This window comes from Falco cherrug, chromosome 4, assembly GCF_023634085.1.
Source record: "Falco cherrug isolate bFalChe1 chromosome 4, bFalChe1.pri, whole genome shotgun sequence".
NCBI lineage: Eukaryota > Metazoa > Chordata > Aves > Falconiformes > Falconidae > Falco > Falco cherrug.
Window position 1 is genome coordinate 4,185,820 of NC_073700.1, and position 21,087 is coordinate 4,206,906.

Below are 21,087 nucleotides of genomic sequence, written 5' to 3' on the forward strand. Positions count from 1 at the left end.
TCCATCAGCCTGGAGCCAATTATGGCAAGGAGAGGCTGTGGTGGCATATAGCAATTTTTTCAGGGTGTTGATCTTCATTACAGTTTTTCCCCTACACACTTTTTTGAGTGGTAACTGTGCAAAATTAAATGCTGGTCTGGCATTTAGAGTTGCATATGTAAACACCTTACAGTTCACAGGCACGTGGCAGTTTGTCACACACTATAGAAGACTGCAACTAATACCTTTATTCCTATTGTTTTCCTTCAAACAAGACTGTTTTCTGTACACAGCTTCTTAGACACCAAATCCCTGCGTATCAAGGATGCTCAATAAAATCTGCAGTTCTAAGACATTGGCACATGTAGGCTGGAGTATAGACCACTGAATTTTTCTCAAGAATACATATAATTTGGTCATCAAAATGATTAAGTATCAGCATTTGTACATGTTGCAGTATAAATATGAACCGATAGGTTCTTGTTTTGAATAATACCACCCTTTCTTGTATTTCCAACTCAAGCGTCCAAAACTGGGTTTATCACAAAAATGATTAGGTACACTTTCACTACCCTCTCCTCCATTAAAAGGGCCTTAAAATAATTGCCATCTCTCGGGAGAATAAAGCCAGTACAGTCACAGCACACTAAACAAGAAACATCAGTTATTTTTGTTCCATCCTAGAACACAATCCTTATTGACATAATTATTTTAAAAATAATTATTATAAACTTATCTGCTTTCACAAAAATGAAGTACTAGCCTACTTAAATAGGCAAGAGGTGATTCTTTTGCATCCTAGCCAATGCACAGTTTGTAAGCAGCCTCCAGTACTGGGTTAGCTGTAACTAGGGTGAATTTAATTAAGATTGCTAATATGTAGACACTTATAATTAGGAACATTTATTTCCCTCTTGCATAAGTCTTACTATAAAACCATCTATTCTGAAGGGTGATGTACAATAATTTACAGTACACATGAATGCACTTGTATCATTTGTGCTTACGAGTCACTTTCAAAATCTATAGAAAAAAATCCACACAGACCAAAAGCAGAAATAAAGAGCAGCAGAAAGACGTGAAGCTGCATATGACAGAAGGAAAAAAAAATCTTTTAGATTAAATCATAAAATTGATGGTTTCACTGAATCTTTTCTATATTTTCCACATCAATAAATTGGTTCCCAGATTTTCTCAAGAAACTACAACTCGCATTAGAAAATCAGCCAAATTTATAACTTCACAACGCAATAATCATAGTAAAACCAAATCTAAATAGTGACATCTATACATATTGGATTTGAAGCTCATGAAAGAGGAAAAATACAAATGGACAAAGAATGAAATTACACAGATATAGCATAGGAGATTTACAGCAAGGTAAATCCTATTTATTAAAACAATGGTCCAAAGACATATGTTCTATTCAATGCAGCATCTGGGAAAACACTTTTGCTAATCCTAGTAGTCTGAAATTGTTGTTTAGGTTGGTTTTTTTAGAATGGCAACAACCTAGCTTTTTACATTTTAAGATGTAAAAAAGATACGTTTTATTTTTTAAAAAGGCAAAAGTTCTTAGCATATATATTATTAGAACGTTGACAGAACTATAGTATTTAAGTTTTCATCTCAAAACTTAGTAATGCATTAAAAAGCTAGTGTATTATACTGTTTAACATATGTTTTCAGTAATCAGAACAGATCAGTTTTAAAGAACATGAATGTTTTATATATATATATATGTTCTAGAGAGTTAGTTTTTAAAAAAAACCCAGGCATACATTTTCCTTCTTTTCAACTATCAGTATGGACTTTCTTAAATAGGAGTTACAACACAGAATTATAGAAGTCATAGTTCATATCTTGTTTCCTACACCAACGTGCTGAGGTAGGTAAAAAATACTAAACATGTAAGCAGTAATAGAGGAAAATACTGTACAAGATGGTTCTATAAATAAGACTGCAACACCACTGTCAAAGAAAGTAACCTATAGAGATGGGGCATTCTTTAACACCATATGATAAGCACTATAAGAAATTCCGTCCTCTGCTGAGAGTTACAAAACCCCCAAATCCCAGAACTCAAATTAAAATGGAGTCTAACATTTCTACTACTCCCTTGTATAAACATACAGCGTTATATTTAATAACTGATCCACGTATACCTGGAAGGCTACAACCTGTTTTCCAAGTTCACGTTTCTTATTTCAACTTCCTACATTCCTTCCGTACATTTTGCTTTTAAAACATTTGAACTTCACCATCATACCCTCCCCATAAAACAAAAGGCTAAAGAAAACTTCAGAGCAGATTTCAACACTCTTTCAATATTCATTTGGGGTAATTTATTCTTGAATGGTTGAACTTACTATGCCTGTGTATGGCCCATGCTACTGAAAATGAAGCAGATCTACTAAATCAAGACCCCAAGAGGTACCATTAAAATAACTGAAAAAGGCTAGAGAGGACAATTGCATCTGCTTAATAGATGATCTCTGGCAAACCTGGATTTAACCCTAAAGGGAGAGGATCTTTAACCATATTTCAAAAATGTAAATAGCAGGTACAGCCATTTCAAAACACTGGGTTAGAAGTGAACCACTGATGGCAGCGAGGGTGGGTCATAGAGGACAACCTAACTGCACGCTCACTTCTATTTTATTCTGATTTTTCCCTGAAGTGGAACAACACTGCAGTATGGTTTAAGAGAAAGCTCCTAGTAAGGGTGATGTGGAACCACTAGAATTCAGCTGAAAAAACTGCCCAAGCATGGTTGCCACATATACCCTGACACCACAAACACTATGCAAACTTCTGCATTCTCCTTCCTCTGGCTACAAGTGGATAAGCACTTAGCTCTTCTGCCAAACGTGGCAAGTCATGCAATGGGCTCCTGCACTGCATAGTGCATGAATGACATATTAAACTCCTCCTGTGCTGACTATAATGTTTGAAAAACTATTCAAGTAAATAGTAAGCAATTAGTGCACCTTTAGGTTCTGATCAAGCATATATACAACAAAAACACAGCGTTATTTTGCCTGATTGATATTATATTGCTTAAGACTGCATTTCATATCCTTGTGTTAGTATTTATGTACATAAAGGACAGATTACACTTTAATATGACAAAGCATTCAAACAAAATGGAAGAGAGAGTCTTGACTCATCACAGACAGAATTCGTAGCATCCTGCATTGCTTCTTGTATGCAAAGTGGGGCTTTCTGTTATTTTTTTTCACTGCTAAACATAGACTTATTCACTTTATTAAGTTAAATGTTTAAATACCCATAAGCATAAACACAATCATCATGTATACATTTCTAATATACAAATCATTCATTTGCCAAAAAGGTAACACCCTGAAAATGGTTCGTGGAAAGAAACCTACCAAACAATAAACTGATCACTACTCCCACTTCTGGAATCCTCAACACAGATATCAGAGACGTGATGACAGATGAAGAAGGAAAAGGTACTCACAAATAACACCTTCTGCAAGCCATCCTTGAATGTGTTGTGGATTTGGAATTTATATTTTCTTTCACGCAATCTGAGGTAGAAAAGCTCTTTCTTAAGGAAAAAAAAATAAAAATCACATGAACAGCTTTTGCATGCTCATTCAAGATCAGCCACGGTGAAACATCACAGATAAGTAAGCTGGTGATGTAACCAGCATCAAACGCTGCATCAGATAAACCCAAAGGCTCTACAGGGTTATATTTTGCAAAGCCAAGAGGTTTTTCCCGGAGAGGAGGTTTAGCAAGCATAAACCAGCCACACTGTTTTCACATTCCTGGTGGGCTTGCTTTCTGCTTCCAGAAGTCACAAATCTGTATTTATTGTTAAACTTCTTCACAAGAAAAAACAATATGCTTTCTCATTTGATGTTTAGGCTGCAATATAAAAGCACCAAATGTTGCGGTTTTGAATGCACCATCTCTGTACGAACACTGTAGTACAGTCCAAACCAAGAAAAGGCCATTGGTCCTTTTATCTCCATGGTAACAGCAGCATCTGTGAAGACGAACCGTATTCCCTCTTCACTGCGAAGTCAATTTATAGTCACATACTATGACATAAACTGATAAGACAGCAAAGCTAATCAGCAGCTAGGAGAAACAGTATGAGATTAAGCTCCTGTTCAAGAGAATACTGTTTTGTATATAGTATTTCTCATATAAAAGTTACAGAATGAATAACCAAACCAAGCTGTTCCAGGTTGGGAATTTGTGAACCTCCCAGTTTAGCTCAGAAGGATAGTGGCTGAATGTTTTATAGAATTAGTTTCTTGTTTATATCTCCAGTTACACCCTGTTAATAAACAGGTAGAGAGTATAAAACAAAGCTATTCTTTGAAAAAAAACCCCAAAAAACCCAAACCAAAACAACAAGAACAAACAAACAAACCAAACGGCTGTTATTTAAATATTACCTTTTCCCTTCAAAAGACTTGTCACATCATTAATAAAAACAGCAGAGTGAGAAGTTTCACAACTCTACAAACTATTGCCCTCCTGTGTCCCCTCTCTCCCCTTCTGAGCACCGTCAGTGGTGCAAACGTGTCAGCAGCACCATGCTTGTGCACTAACAGTCTGTCTCCAGGGGAATGACCATATGCACAGGCTTTATGAGTCACCTAATCTTGCTTTTATTTTATTCCTGTCCATAGCGGTCCTTTGTAAAAACCAAAATCAAACAAATCACAACAACCACGAAACCCCTCACAATAAAAACCCAAGAAACAAAAATCACACTACAAAAATTTCATTTTTTCCTCCCCTTCCCTGCTTCTTGCCCCACACCAATGCCTAGCACTCAGGCCTCACAGTATCAAGACAGCCAAACTTCCTCCCTTGCTTCATGAATCAATATAATGACCATCTGCTTGCATTATTAAGTTAAATATATACCAGAACACACTGATGAGGGCAGCTCATTTGTCGTGGTCAAGTGATCAGTTCATAGCTGTTTCATGGCCAGTTGTAATATTTCCAGAATAAGAGAGCAGGTGGTCAGCCAAATGCTACTTATCACAGCATCACCTATGAAATTCCCCAGGCTAAAGAGAAGCATGAACTGTCACAGACGCTGCTAAATAATGTAAACTTTCAAAAAAAAAAAAGTGGCAAGGCAGGAGTTATTGACTATCTTTGGTCCAAACTGATTTGCAAATGAGTATACTCTGTGCCAAAATACCCTAAGGTGCTCCCTTTTGGTCAGTCATCTGCCTGAAGTTAAAGTTACATCTACAACCTCCTGTTTACACCTGCTTACTGGCCATACTAATTCCTGCTACACTGGAAACCAATGTAAGAATTTCATCTAGCAGACATACACCTATGTTTACCTGTTCAGCTTCACTTTCCATCCTGACAAATGTAAAATTGATCATTTGTAGAACTGTCAGGGTAGCCACAGCCCTGCAGTCTTTATATGCTTTAGTGTTACAGCAGTGCAATGGGAACCCTTAACTAGCGGAGGCAAAAGCCCCAAAATTCTCCACCATCCCCCCCCCAAACCAGTCTGTAATGCTTATGTACTGTGTCAACAGGTCTCAAGCAGCATTCATTTTAAGACAGCTGCATCTAAACACACACTTGATGCAGCACAGCCCCACACAGCAGAAAGCGACCTACACAGAATCCGGCCTAATGGGGCAAGTCCGAAATAGCTTTGTTTATTTCATTCACAAAACCTTTGCTGTGAGCTTGATCCTGTAACTCCAACTCACGTGGCCTCACGGCAAGGATCAGACAGCTCAGCAAAACACCCCCATTCCACAGCGAAGGCCTGATGCGAAGCATCCATACCTTGAAACACATATACAACACTGCAAGCCATTAACCTGATTACTTGGTATCTGTTAACTCAGGAAGCTAAATATCTTTTCCACAACTTAAGATAATTCAGTGAAATACAGATTTAAGACAAGTGAGTTTCCCATTGCACTGAAGACAGCCTACAAGTATCCTCTGCTCCAGAGAAGCTTTATAATGATTCAAATATTGCCTCATGTTTAACAGATACAAAATACAGAGCACTGAAGAAATAGTATAATTTTAGAAGGTGATTGAGTATTGTGAATTTGCACATCTCAGCCAAAGCCCTCTAAGAGGCATCAATTCATCACACAGATAAATGCCTGCTAAGAAAATAAAAACATTCCATAAAGAGTCCCATAAAACAGCTTTCCAACCTATTGTAAAGTCAAGCAGCTTAAGCACCACTGGTGTATGAGGAAGAGAATATACAGTCTTGTCAGCTTGGTCTGATTCTTCTGTTTTTAAATTCAGTCTCTGCAGATGGCTGGCAGCACAGTGAATACGGCTGAATGAGAGGCGAAGAGTAAGTTACAAAGGTATTCAGTAAGGTGCTCTCTGAATGACCATCGATCCAGTCAAAGAGGAAACCCTTTGGTCAGGTAACTGGATCTACTAGTCCTGTGAAACAGTTAATCATTTAAGCTATTTTTTGAAAAGCACAGTTTTGAGGGACATGAAAAACAAGACCGACAAGTCAAATCAATAAGCCAAAGCAAACTGCAAAAGAAAGATGGATTGTCTAGAATCCAGCACTACTAATGCTACAGGAAGGCTCTCGGCTGCTGCGTGTGCGCTGAGTTCTGTCGCCACACAGGCTCAGAACTGATGCCCACTGCTCATTCACTGAGGCTTCCTACAGGAAGGTACTATAGTACCAACGTATCCAAAAGCAGTAACCCAGCCTGCAGGTCGGTATATGAAAGATGCACAAGTAATTGAAAAGCTGTACCTCCGTATTCTGTAATGAATGTCACAGAAATTTTAATTTTAGGCAGGATAATAGTCACGAAGCTTTTATAGTGCATAGCATTTTCTTGTGTGTTCGGTACAAGTTTTCAGTTTGGTTCTGGTTTTTGTTTTGAGGTGTCCAAATACAATGAAAATTAAAAAACCCCACACTATCTGGCTCTAAACTCATCTGAGCTCTTACTGTTTTACTCAAGGTAACAGGCTAACTTGCATAGTTTATGTTAAGCATGTGCTCAAGCTGCTGTTTGAGCCAACATATCTTTAGTTCACCATCTTCCTCCGTTCTCCCCTAAAACAATATGAAGTTTGCCTGATGAGTAAGCATAGGATAAAGTCTGGCCACGTTTGTATCTCAGCAGAATGAATTAAAATGTTTTGCAGTTGATTGAATACTACAAAGTGAAAAGTTAGTAACCGCACAAGGCTATTTAGCCTTAGCATTTGAAGTAGAAGAAAGGCTTTCCTTTCTAAAAAAAAAATATAGTAAGTAGGGCAGAATTGGGAACACCAGGGTTGCAGTTTTCCCTAGCTTTACAAAGTCTACTCAGCAAGATACTTGTACAGTATGTTACTCAATGCCACTATATGCAAAGACATAGACAGAAGATACCCAAATCATTACCCCAATAAGTTTGCAATCTAGAAGTATTAAATACAAAGGCTCTGATCCCACTGAAATGACTGGAAAGAACTCCCACGGGCTTCAGCAGGGGCAGCATGTCACAATAAGCAATCAGTTCTACCAAGTCCTACCTACGTTAATGACCTGCCAACATCAATAACCAGCACCACCAGTGAACTGCCTCTAAAAACTACTTTTCTCTGCTGAGATTTCTGTTCCTTCCATTACGGCAAGAAATAAAGAGATCATCTGAGCAACATCACACAATATCATATAGGACAGCTTCTGCAGGATCACCGCAACTTAGGCACTGCAATTCATATACCAGATGACATTTACAAACCAAAATCACTCCCTACTGCTTGCTGGCTTGTTTGGTTTAAATTAAGGCCTGAATTTTTCTTGAATGTTTTGGGATATACTACTAGGCAAAGCCATTTGTTACCATTTATTGTATTTTCATGCTTATTATTAACATGTTGAGCTCTGCGTGATTAAGATGCTTAGCTATTTATTCATTTGAGAAAACCAGAGCAAACCAGGCTTGCGGTTGAAGTTAAAAGTGAAGTCACATGGGATAAAGCACACATCCCTCACCCTGCCCCCATGAGGCCTTGACCTATCTTCTCAAATACATAACCAGCATGCTCCAAATATGAAAAGAATAACTATCAGAACCATTTTAAAACTTCATGTTGATATCACAAGTGTGACTAGGAGCAGCTGTGTTGCATGCTATTACCATGATCAGCTTTTTTTGCTCTACAGTGGTGTTTAATGACAGTCTCCAACCCTTTGTTTCAAAGATCCCCCAATTTTTTTCAAAAATTTTCTCTCAGTGGACTAAACAGTTTGATACATTTTTCTACTTGCATCATTATCGCTGCCCCAAAAGCGAGTTTATCATTTTAAGACCAATTAGTAAATATGGACATCCAGGACATTCTCTAAACATCGGGGTCAAGAAGTATGTCTATGGCCTCAGAATGATACTTACAGAGTACACAGAGCCTGATCTGGACAGAGTTCAGTGCCCTTACGCCGTTACAGTGCCAGCGTCCCTGGGAGCCCTGGAATAGGGGGCTGTGCCGGGGCTGCCAGCAGCTGCGGTTCACCTGCCTGCCACGTCTCCACACGGTGCCACGAGCCCAGCGTCAGCACTGGCACGTAACGGAGCACTTGGCTCTCGCGCTATAACTACGGGAGCGAGCATTACAGTCCACTGTCCCTCAGGAATGATTAACAGCATCGCATCCCAGCTGACGATCATCGCCTGGGAGATACGCACCGCACACCTCTCCCTGCCCTGCTCCTGCTTCGTTTGTGTTGAAATGGAAGTTTAACCTACCCGGTACCAACACGTGCCACATCCTTAAAGTTTGTTACTATGAACTTAAGAAGAAAAAGTACAAAATGGCTTGATGAGAGCATTACCCCTGCGTATGGGGTTGGAGGGGGCAAAGCTGACGACATTTATATAAGCAACCAGTGATCTGAGAGACCATATAGATTATTTTTATAGGAAAAATAGCTATTACTGGCCAAAAACTCCCACATGCTCACACTGCCACCTGAGACTGAACCATGCCCGAGAGCCTGGGGCTTGGCCTGTACCTGTGGAGCTTCCCTTTGGCACCAGAGAGCACGGCTGTGCCAGGGACCCACACCGTGCCCGAGGATGCCACGGCTGAGGCCAGCCACCAGCCCCAGTAATCACCCCAGTGGCCAGAGCCAAACACCGGGCATGGAGGTCAAGGGGTCCATACTGCTGGGGAGGGAGGGAGGAGGAGGAAAGCAAGAGCCACCGCACTCCGGCAGCTGGCCAAGGCCACCTGCCATAAGAACCTAATTCTGTATCGCTTATTGTGCTATGTGCTTGCACTTTTATTACACAAAATGTGACGTCCAAGGAACAGTGGAAAAAAACCTGGCTACAATAGAGATGCTGTGGTTCTCGGCATAGTAAGGGAAGGATAAACCACTGCGTTTTGTTTTCCTGCAAGCAGGTGCTGCCCCTCTGTGAAACATTAGCTGAGTATTGTCACACTGATCAAATATGCACGCTCAAAGCAAAAATAAACATTTGTAAAAGGACTGCCAAAAATTTATTATGTCACAGTACAGTATTTTCATTCTCAATCACATTTTGAAATATTTTTCATGAATGAATGTAGCTCTATTCTGAAGCCTCTGAATTTTTTTCCCTACTATTTATTTTAGTAACATGCCCAAAGGTTTCATAGGAAGCTGCCTCTGATTTTCAGCTTGGTTGTTACTGATCAGTTGACACACATTTGCTTGTATTTCCTTTGCAATACTCATTTTATCCCTGTGTGTTCAGAACTTTATACACAGGTGCTGATGCATTGATCTATTTTATCATATATACTCTCCATGTACACTTAATGTAGTTAGAAAAAGTTATTTAATCTAATACTTCTCCCTGCTAGCGTTTGCCATTCAGCTTCAGAGGCAAGTAAATGGTACTTCATGCCAAACAGCCAAAATTATTTCCAAGTTAAAGAACAAAGCCAAGCAGCCCCCTCTTTCCCACTACATCTCTTTCATTTCAATAACTAGTTTACTTAATTTCTCCAAGCTTGTCCATTTCCTACGGAAGTTAAACTTGTTTCTATCATCTCACTGAAACGACTTGCTTTGCCTCGGACCCTATCTCCCTCTCTCAGAAACAAACATGGACTAAATCCCAACAGCTTCTCTCCCGTCATTGGCTTTTCTGGAAAGTCCTTGCTCTTCATCAAAATGAAGCCCCAGCTCAGCATCAGGTCACTAGCTGCTGCATTCATTTACTGGCTCTCATCACAAAACCACTGCAAGTATTAACTGTTACTGGCAGCAAAATACAGTTGTGGAAAAATCTGTATATTATTACTCACAATAAATTATTTTTCTATTTGTACACTAGTATTACTATTAAAAGTGTGCTTTGTTTTCTGTTAAGCAACTAAAGCCCCAACTGCTTCCTTTTAAGTTCTGCTTAAGAACACTGCTAACACAAGGCTCTAAAATAACTATACCTCCTCCCGCTATGCAAAACAACTCTTTGTAAAAGGAAGCCAACAAAACAAAAAAAATCTATCCTACCCAAATTAAAATACTTTCACAAACCTTCAGTCAGCCCTAATTCATACTTCCCCTTAAAAAGCTTTGTATCAACAAAACTTTATTAAAACTGGTTTATTTGGCTACAGACACACATTCGCATGGTAAGTGGCTCTCAATACCCTTGTGGAATCTTGTTTTGTGCCACTTTTGCCCTCTTCCTTGGTGTGAAAACTATTCAAACTCCCTTGCATTGCATGTGACTCTGGAAAAAGGATCATCTTTCTTTAAAGTAACGTGAACCCTCACTCAACAGATTGGCATATTTTAAGTATTAACATATCCAAGTTCTTTAGGCACTTAATATGCCCACAAGGGATTACAAACATTTTATCTGCCATGCATTTTTTTTCTGCTTACCTTTCCAAGGGTTTTGCTTGTTTGTTTGTGAAGAAATGCAGAGGAATGCCAATATATTCAATACCCAATTTTTCCTGTGCACATACATTTGATACATTTTCATTTCAACTATACAATTCTGTTTCTTTCACTGTAGCAAACACAATTAAGTGCAAGAGATCGTGTGTACTGTGGAAAAAGCCAGGTGAATAGTACCATCCTCCCCCAAGATACAGCGTTGGCAGAGTAGAACTTCCCTTTGCACAAAACACAGCAGAACAGTTTGTTTTCTTTCTCATGACACTCGCCCATGCCAAGGATAGCAGCTAATGGCTGCAGCAGCAGTTTTCAGGCTGAGAGGGTCTGTGCCCCCAGGCAGGTCACAGGATTGCATGGGCTTTGCCCCTGTGCACACCATCAGGCAGAGGGGACCATACACTTCTGCGTCTGCTGAAGTCCCTACTTGAAGCACTTACTTCACAAGAGGCTCAGCAGACCCTGGAGTGAGATTTATATTTATAAATCAGGATGCGTGTGTGGCTTGTTACAGTAACTATGTTCCCTGCCATGTCTAGGGCACGGCACAATCCTTAACAAGGTAAGAAAGCTTAACTCCATTCACTCCATAGGATACGTATTTCCAGCTCAAGGTTGTTCGTGACATGGAAGGATATCTGCTGAAGAGCAAGAGGTGGCATAGAATCTGCAAAACACTAATTAGCCAGAAACATTTCAGAAGACCCAGAGTTAACAGCATCTGTGCTGCTTCTACCCACTTCTAACAGACACAATGATGCTTGAACTACAAAGCAAAAGATGTATTAAAAACCACAAAAGCTTAAAAAAACTCAGTGACTACCTGCCCCACTAAAATAACTCTTTGTCTATGTATTTTTCATTAGAACATTTCATTTCAGAAGTGAAACCTCTAGAAATGTTACTATGGTGCTGTTGACAACAGAAGAAACCGGTTTGAAAATTGACTTCCAGGTTTTCATGTCATCCTGCATTGGCAAAATTTTGTGATGAAGAAATTCATACAGAGATATAGTGTGCTCAGATCTGTCACCAGCTATTGCTTTTATATTGAAATAAGAGACGCAGGTACTCTGAACGCAAAGTACAAATTTCCTTCATCTTTGTATGAGACATCCTGAAGTCAGCTTATTCGGGTAACACTGCTATTTTCAATAACTATCAGTTATCCTCTGCTAACAGCTGAAGAGAACAGTTCTCACATAGCCACACCGTACCACGAAGTGCAAACTCACAACCGGTACTTAGGGCTTCAACACAGCCCTGGACGTGATACACATTTACACCATTAAGTAGCACTGCTGGTTTTGTGGTGCAGTTTTCTTGTTTGGTTGGGTTTGACATCTTAGGTTTAACACATCTTATAACATCATTAGACATTTAATTGCCAGAAGCTCCATGGTCTCTGGCAGAAAAATCAAAACTTCAGAGTAATAATTTTTAATAGCTAAAGACTACCCCAGAGTAAGTATTTACATGACAAATTAGCGAAGAAAAATCGGTCTGCAAAATTAAACCACTAAAATTCCATTAAGCAGCACTCTGTAATATCCTACAGACTTGATTACTCCCTGAACACAGAATGTGAGATTAACATTAGGTTTACACAATTTTATATGTTAAATTATTTGAACAGCTCGAAACTACTGCAGAGCCTTTGGGCCACATGACCAGGATAGAACTTAGATAACATAATAAATGACTTATTTTCAGTGCTGAAAATCCATCTTTGAACTGTGAAGAAGTAGAATAGCTTGGTGAAAATTTTTGAAAACCTGATCGTAGAATCCCACAATTTCAACCACATGCCACTCCTTTCTGCTTCCCCCATCCATCTTTTTATGTCATATATATTCTTGACACACACGGCAAGAAGTACTGTATCAGCTGAGGGCTTATCTGATTTTTGAGCAGGTTCTTTTCCAAATATCAGACTTAAACCCTACTTGATTGCCCATAATTAGAATTATTACCCCGAGTGAGCATTCTCTGGACGAGTAGCAATTTAAAGACATACTAGACATTTCTAGTCTTTACACAGCTGTGTGTCCCAGCTAAAATTACTGCTTTAAAAATGAAACAAAGCACTGTCAAGCAATTTTTTGCAGCATTGCAAACTTCAAGATTTTACTTGAGATTAAGTTTCTGATTTTGTGTCCTTTCTTCATTATTAAGAGGAAAACTTCAAAGCCTACAAAATGCTTGGAACAGTCCTCTGTAACTGTGGAAATATTTACGCCAGATACTTCACCAGACAATACCCTAACTGTCCAAAACTTAAAAACTTCAAATATGCCATGAACGAAGAACAAATATGGAAGAAAGTCCATAAAGTTACAGGCTTGAGTATAACTGAACAGCAGATCAAAACACTTAGGAAAAATCCAGGACCAAACTATTTCAGATGCACAAAATCTGAGCAGCAGCAGGAATACCTGGAACAGAGCCTAGAAACAGTTGCAGGCATGGACTAAGTACAGTATTTTGGCCTGAGTCACTCTTCTGGGCTTCCTGATATCAGGTCACAGCTGCTGTCCTCTTTAATAAAATAATACATTGCTAATGAATCACACTGTAATAGGTATTTGAAAAGCAGTTTTGTTTCTTCAAGACCGGGATGTGTTTTAAATTGCGAGTTTTAATTGGACATATATTTCTTCACTTATTAATTACTTAAGTACAAAATGTTTGTTCAGATCCAGTCCTTCATCTTTTGGACAATGGAGCTGAAAACGCAAAAGCCAGGAAAAAATCTGCTGCATGCACCTTCTAGTATCCGAGGTGATGCACACACAACAGTAAATACGTATCAGCAGATGAATGAATACTAATGAGCAGAATGTAATTAATGCCTACACGTCTCCTGGTCTCTAAGTAAAACCATATCTGTCACCATAAGATATTTTACAAACATTAGCAAACTAATGGGCAATGTAATACATCATCTGAGATAAGGAAGTGCCTGTCTATAGCTCAGGATATCACAATTCATTAGAACCTGCAGATGTTTTTATTTAATACATATTTCTGACGTAACTCAGAATTACAGTCAGTGACCTAACTAATCCAGGGTATCTTCTCAGAAAAGCATTCATTCTGGGCTACAGAAATAAGAGTTCAGAAGTATTTCCTACATCCTTTGTTCCTATTAATCAAGCATTTTATTTCTAGCTTTAAACTGTTGACTGCAGCTGCTATTCAGTGGTTCTTGTATAACACACTGACATTACCGTTATTTGCTTCATCTTTTCTACATAAAAATGAGCAGGCATCTCATTATTATCTCTTAGCATTCATTTACTGTGAAGGCATTGTAAATATTTTGTTCTTAATTGTTAATAAAAATCCAGCTTAAGTGTTTTAGATGGAGGAAAAATTGCAAATTAATGGTCATTTAATTATTTTGGCAACTAGACCCATGGCAGATTTCACAATAAGGGGCTGAGACTCAATTTTAGTAACAAGCCTAGTTAGAGTATTTGCCCCAGAAATATTAGCCAGATGTTCTGTGAATCAATTATGTTAATTAAACAGGCAAGAATGAAGACAACTGATGTCAATAAACATGTCAATATGTTAATAAAGACAACAATGCCACCTCTCTCCCCAGGGTAAATATAAACAAAAAATCTAGCTGGATATTTCACGGATGCATTGCTGACTGAAGCAGTAAGTTACCGCAGTTACAACAGCAAGCATATAATTTACATTCACTACAAGCTTATAGAGAACCTGAGGAGGTAATAAAGAAATCCCAGCTGAGTTCCTGAGCCATGGGTGTTCACGGCTGTGGTAATCCCACTCCCCGGAAATGCCAGGGAGCACCTGGCTGCAAAACTATTATTGTAGTCTAGCTGCGTTTGGGAAACGACAGTGGTGGACTTTGCAAAGCAAGAACATACAGAGCTGTATCATAAGGCTTGTTCGTTTGGGTTTTTTACCCTCCCTTTTTTGATCAGCTGTAGTACTACCATACTACTGCTTCACAGATCATCCCAACGTGACCAAGCAGGATAAGGCTATGTGCGGCACCCACAGCGGCAAGAACGGGGTGAGCTGGCTGTATTGAACTCTGAGTCACAGACCACATCAGCCTATTCAGGGGCAAGAAAGATTGCCAGCCTGCCTGCCCATTGCCTGCATTCACACCTCAGGGGGCTGCAGCAGCTCCTGGCACTACAGAGATAACAGCCCATGGCTAAAAACATGGGATCTGCAAAGGAGCCCTGCCCTGGCCTGGGGTCAGTGCTATAAAGCAGTCTGCGTCAAAGCCTGCACTCCTGTGCCAGCAGTGACACGTTACCCTTGACATCTCCAGTGTCATGTGTTTTATTTATTAGTTTTTAAAACGTACGTTCAACTTAAAGGAAGGTCAAGAAAGGGTTTTTCAAAAATATTCAGTAGTTTTGAGAATGTGAAAGTGAATACCAGTTTGATGATGTTTGGTGAGGTAGGGTCCATCAACTCGATTTCAAATAAGAACATTTCAGTGAAGTGATCAATGCTGAAAAAATGGAGGAAGAGAACAGTTCATGGCAAGCGTACACTTAAAGTTATAACTTACAGAAGGTGAGCAAGGCATTATCCAGAGCAGATTTCTCGGGAGAGAAAGACCTGTCAATCAATACAAAGCACACCTATAGAACCACTGCAAAAGGCAATAAAACTTCTGGAGCCAACTGCACATGAAAAAGCATCCATCGTATTCCCCTCATCTGTTACAAAAAGCAAAGGGTTCAGGTATTTCAAATGTCTGCAGCTTCACAGGCATATCTGCAGGATTACAGCAGATTTAGGATAGGAATTTTGTGACAATTTTAAAACAATGGAAGCTTAAAAAAAAATCCACATGTATTGCCTTAAATGTTCAAAAGCACCAGTATTCAAAGCATGTTATTATTCCTTACATTATCCTGAAGCCGCCTAGATGATTTGAGATGAGTCAGGATTAGCATAAGAATCCAAATAACAGCTTCACAGTTTGCTCTATTCAGAGGCCTGAATAACAAACCCACAGAACTCTAGTTTGCAACATCAATCAAAATACCTTTCACCCAAGTGGCAATCCCACATCCCAGCAACATCCAACAAGCAAGGCTTCCTCCTCTTCCTCCTGGCTCAGCATTTGCTTTTCTGTTTAATATATGCCTCAACTTCGCACGGCAGAGAACTAATAAAGCACTTCTAAGTGGAGAGACAAGGTGACACCTCATGCAGGAGCTCAAATCCAAAGGCCATCAGGTCTCAGAAGTCTCTTTTCATGAGCATTTCCACTAGTACATACTAATATGCTTAAAAAAAAATAATAAATGAACCAAAACCTTTTTGGCTGCGAGTCAGGTCAAATTGTATAGAACTGTGGGCAGGGGTAACTGTTTCAAGACTCTCTTCTTTTCCTCACCATAACACCACCAGCACAGGATTCCTTTTGCTACCCTTCTCTCTCTTGCCCAACTTTTGTTCATTTTTATAACACAAATTCTGATTTGGACAATGTAACTAGGTAAACCACATCTCCCAGTACTACCCTGAAACACAATTTGTTTTTCCACAGCCCCTCAGTTTATAATAAGCTTAGTTCTAAAAAGAGCATGCAGACGTGCGCGCAGGTTCTCTGGTGCTTCTAATATGTCTACAGGCAGAGATTAGATACGGTATTTTCTTTGGTGAATTAAGAGTAAATGAAAAAATCAAGTATCCATCCTCTCAAGGTTCTTTTGCAAAAGCCTTAACAAATAAAATACCGGTATGTGTGCAGTGCAGAGCATGGAAGACAACTGTATTCAAGTTTGCACACAGAAAATTCATTTGCCCACAAGGACTACAGAATACATACTCGAGACACAAAGAAACCCCTCTCATACCATTTGCCAGTTCTCTTTTCTGGCAGCAGATGTTGTGGACTTGGCCAGGGTCCCTCAATGCAGCAGAGGCATCAGGCTGGTGAAACAGCTGCTCTCGCAGGCAGAAGGAGTAGCTGGGCAGCTTCTCCTCTGAGAGGCTTTCAGAAGCCAGCTACTATCTAAGCGTGCCTGTTTGAGAGCAGCTGTATTGGATACTAACGACCTTGGGAATGTGTGTCATTGAAGTTGAGCTCTGCTAGAAGAATCCTAAAAACCTCTACACTTTTTTTTTTTTTTTAGGACAACCTATTGCATCTCTTATTCGTACTTCAGTTATAAATATTAAAAGGCAGACGCTTCAGGAATTTAAATGACCTTTCAGACCAACACAAACAAATACAACAGCCCCTAGCAAGTGCCTGTTGTTAAATCCACGGAAACGGGTCATTTTCACAGGACAGCTTCAGCAGACTTTTGCATTTCACGTTGAGATTTGACATATTGAGCAGCTCAGCCAAGGGCAACATCTTCGAAAGTTTAAAGGAACAGGGTCAAGTCATGGAACATTTTGTTATTACTCTATATGCAGAAATGGTTTGAAACAACTTTAGAAATTCTAATACTACAATTCAGAACGATTAATACCGAAGAAATCCTGAATGTTTATCCCATTTCAATTCTCCTCCACATATAGCAGCTACCAACTTGTTTTGATCGGTACAAGTAATGTAAGAACAACTAATGAGCTGCTGCTGCACTCCTTGTTACTTTTTTCTCCCTGTTTTTGTTTTCTTTTGGGTTACAGGTAAAATATTAGCCACACTAACGTACATCAGTGAAACACTATCTGCCCCTCTGTATTTCAGTATATTTCAAACAAGGTGTCTTTATAGCAATACCAGGTTAATTTTTCAAAAGCAAACTTTTAGTTAGACTCTAGATAGGTGATGTAAGGACAGTCTCTACCGTGAGTTTCATCGTTGAGGAGTAAGTTTCAGCCAGCTCTGGTAGACATGTTAACTGAAAGTGTTTATGCTGATATTTCAGCCTGGGAATGAAGGTGTGCTCCTGGACTAGATGAATTCACACTCAAATGTAGTTCACAAAGCAGTCTGACAGAGGGAAGCATCACTGTGATATGAGTCTCTTGGCATGGACACAAATACAGCGTAGCCAGAGAATGGGTTTATCTTTAATGCTAAGTATATTCATTGCAGTAAGAATAATTAAAAAAAAAAAAAAAAAACCCACCACAAAAAACCCACACACAACAACAAACCAAAAACCCAACAACCACCTGCCTCAACTTCTCTTCGGTTTTTAAAGATTTTGGGAGTTTGGACTATACATGCTTACAGATGGTATATTATTTAAAGTAAAAAGGAACAAGACTTTTAATACTCTGAAGCAGTACCTGCCTTCAATCCTTGAGCCAAACCGCAGCCCTACCATACAGACACCAGCTGAACTCCATCCATTGCTAAGTCATCTAAGCTTGGGCCGATGTTTTCAAGGAGCTGGGCACTGAGCAAAACGGATAGCCAGGCATGCAATCAGTATTTATCCCACAGGAAAGCAAAAGCAATTCAAAAAGGTTTTCTTTATCAATGTTACATTAAATGATTTCTGAAAAAATATCTTACCGGATTTTCAGTTTAGCACACACATCATAACTGTACATTTTCTTAAAGTTTTTTCACAATTTTTAGGGCATAATTAACAACACAATTAGAATATATTACTATAAAGATGTTTATTCAGCTCTTCCTGAAATTCAAAATAAGAACACTTCCAAAGAAATTTTCCACACATAATATGCAGTTCTACGGGAGTATAAACCACAGAAATATTGTAATGAATTCTAATCGTAAAAGCCTCTTGAACATAAGTTTGTCTGAAATGGTTAGTCTCTTTCCCATGCAAATATCTGAAAATAGAACTGCACATTACACAAGAAATTTGTTGTACATTTGTGCAACCATTGTGGATTTCTAGTAAACATCGTTAGCAGCAACCACACCACTGAGACACGCTTCAGTTTGACCTTTTGAAAATCTAAGCACAAAATACCATCACGGCGTTTAACTTTATCACCTAATATTGTTTAGGAAAAAAAAAAAAAAAGAAAAAAGAACAAACCTTTTAATTACTCCTTTTTTCCATTTTTAAATACAACATTCTTGAACTTTCTTTTGAACATGGACATAAGAACAAAGGTCTTGGCAAAACAGCGGCTCCTGCGGCGAGCCTACACATGCCTTCCCACCGCCACGCTCAGCAAGGCCTGGTTTGGCCAGCAGAGCCCCAAACAGTTATCTTCAGCTTTGAAGGCTTTCAAGATCTGACTGGTCAAACCCTGAGCAAACTGGTCTGATTTCAGCATTGATCGTGCTTTGAGCAGGAGGTAGGAGCAGATGGCCTCCAAGGTCATTAAACTCAAACAACTGTCTGACTCGGCCATATTCTGATACTTCCCCAGTTTCCAAGACCTTACAGCTCAGTAAGTCCCTTACCACAGGAATGTCTTCAGGGTTAACAAGCCTGGGCAAAAATTTTTCCCATAACCATGTCTTTTGAATCTGTATAAACTCGGCATCAACTAATTTCTGTGCCAGAGCATTGTGAAGTTTTATTTTGCTTTACAGGAAAAAATATACTTCTGCTTCCTTAATCGGCCTTCATTTTCTGCTCAGCAGCTAGGATTACAGAAGACGTTGAATGATTACTCTTACTCCCTCTCCCTATACAACTGCCAACCCTATCGACCTTTTGTGTTCCCTTCCCCCATCCCACCAGCCACCCCTCTCGGGCTGAAGAGCAGTGTAGTTAATCATTCTTTGTACAGAAGCTATTCCTTGGATCATTTCTGATTCCTTTCTCCTTGTCTTTTACCACTCCACTGCAGTACACCAACAGATCAAGACTGATGGGTTTTTTTAAAGAGATGAAGTAAAGAAAAAATTTAGTAAATAGCAACAGCAGCTGCCTTGCCCTGTACAGTAGCCCTTATGGGGGGGGAAAAAAAGAAAAAAAAAAAAAAGGAAAAAAGTTTTTCATGGCACTCTCAACTTCTTACTTCCTTTGAGGAGCAGGATCCTTGAAGGCCTATTAATAGTAATGCTGGAAGGAACTTTACCGAGCAGATTATTGGGTTGCAACTTCCAGACATAATCATCTTTGGAGGTTCTCATTGCTTCTCCAGCCACAGAGAACAGTGATGAGGACTAGGGCAATATGCCACCCTTGCTAGTCAAAAGGAAGACAGATGGTACTGGAGGCAGTGATCAAAGTTACAGTAGGTAAATCTGTTCTGTTTTCATAATTGTGGAGGTTGTTAAATGCACTAGAGGAATTTCAAAAAAGCATGCCTATTAATTCAGATTTTGCAAGCCTCAGTAGAATAGGGCATTTCTGTTATTTCAAAAAAATATTCAAAGATGTTTTCAGTATAAATAAATTAGAATATTCTTCTTGCTGGAAACAGAATTAATTGGCTTCCAGTTTACTTTAACAGTAAACTGGGCACTTCTTGTAACATTTGCTCCAGAAAAATACTAATTTTAGGCTAACTTAAAATGCAACCAAAAATTCAAATCCGGAACTAACTGCAAATACATCAGAAGAACACTAGTTTTCCGACAATGCTAATATTATGATGAATTACACAGCTAGTTGCTAGACATCTGACCACTCGGCGTTACTGAAGAGCTGTACCTATACAATATCGTTTCTTTATGCTACATCTCATGACCCCTAAAAATTAATGAGAGGGGGGAAAAAAAAGAAATCTTCCTATTTAGGATTACATTTCAGATAATAATGTGGAGCTGTGGCATACTATATTGCATGCTTTGTCAGAGGAGTCTATTCTTCTGCCTTTGTATGGGCAGAAACTGAGAACGGATACGGTTCAGTAGGCGAATGTTCAACTAAAAGAACTTTAATGTCTTCAAGACAGTCTCAATCTTTCCGTCTTGAAGATTACAAAGATATATGTGGATTGCTCATATAGGACAAAATCAACACTTGCTAAGATTGCTGAAAGAAATCCATGGGAAGAACCAAACCAGCAGGCTCCTGAGATAGCTCAGCAAGCCTGAGAGATCCCATAAAAAGCCTTGTTCAGTGTGTTACAGCGGATGGTGAGCGGAACGAAGGTCACTCCATGAGAGGGAAGGGCAGAGAATAAGAGAGGGGTTTTTTTTCTTTTAAATCAGCACTGCATGCTCTTCCTCCGAGACGTCTGCACGAACTGTAACTTGAAATTAAAATAAAAAGTAAACATTGAAAGAAAGTTTCATCACACAAGGCTAATGGGGTCAGTTTAGGCATAAGTGCCTTTAAACACTT

At 39.2% G+C, this 21,087-nt stretch overlaps 1 protein-coding gene across 8 annotated transcripts in view; it reads right to left on the bottom strand.

The window, feature by feature from the left end:
* The window catches only part of IQSEC1 (IQ motif and Sec7 domain ArfGEF 1), a 348,634-nt gene that overhangs the window by 185,664 nt on the left and 141,883 nt on the right, over window positions 1-21,087 (bottom strand). For 5 of the 8 annotated variants that reach the window (XM_055710361.1, XM_055710351.1, XM_055710350.1 and 2 more), the window contains exon 3: window positions 3,464-3,553. The exons of the other annotated variants lie outside the window; for them this stretch is intronic. In XM_055710361.1, the coding sequence (XP_055566336.1) occupies window positions 3,464-3,553 (90 nt within the window). The remainder of the gene's footprint in view (window positions 1-3,463; window positions 3,554-21,087) is intronic. 8 annotated transcript variants of the gene reach the window in all.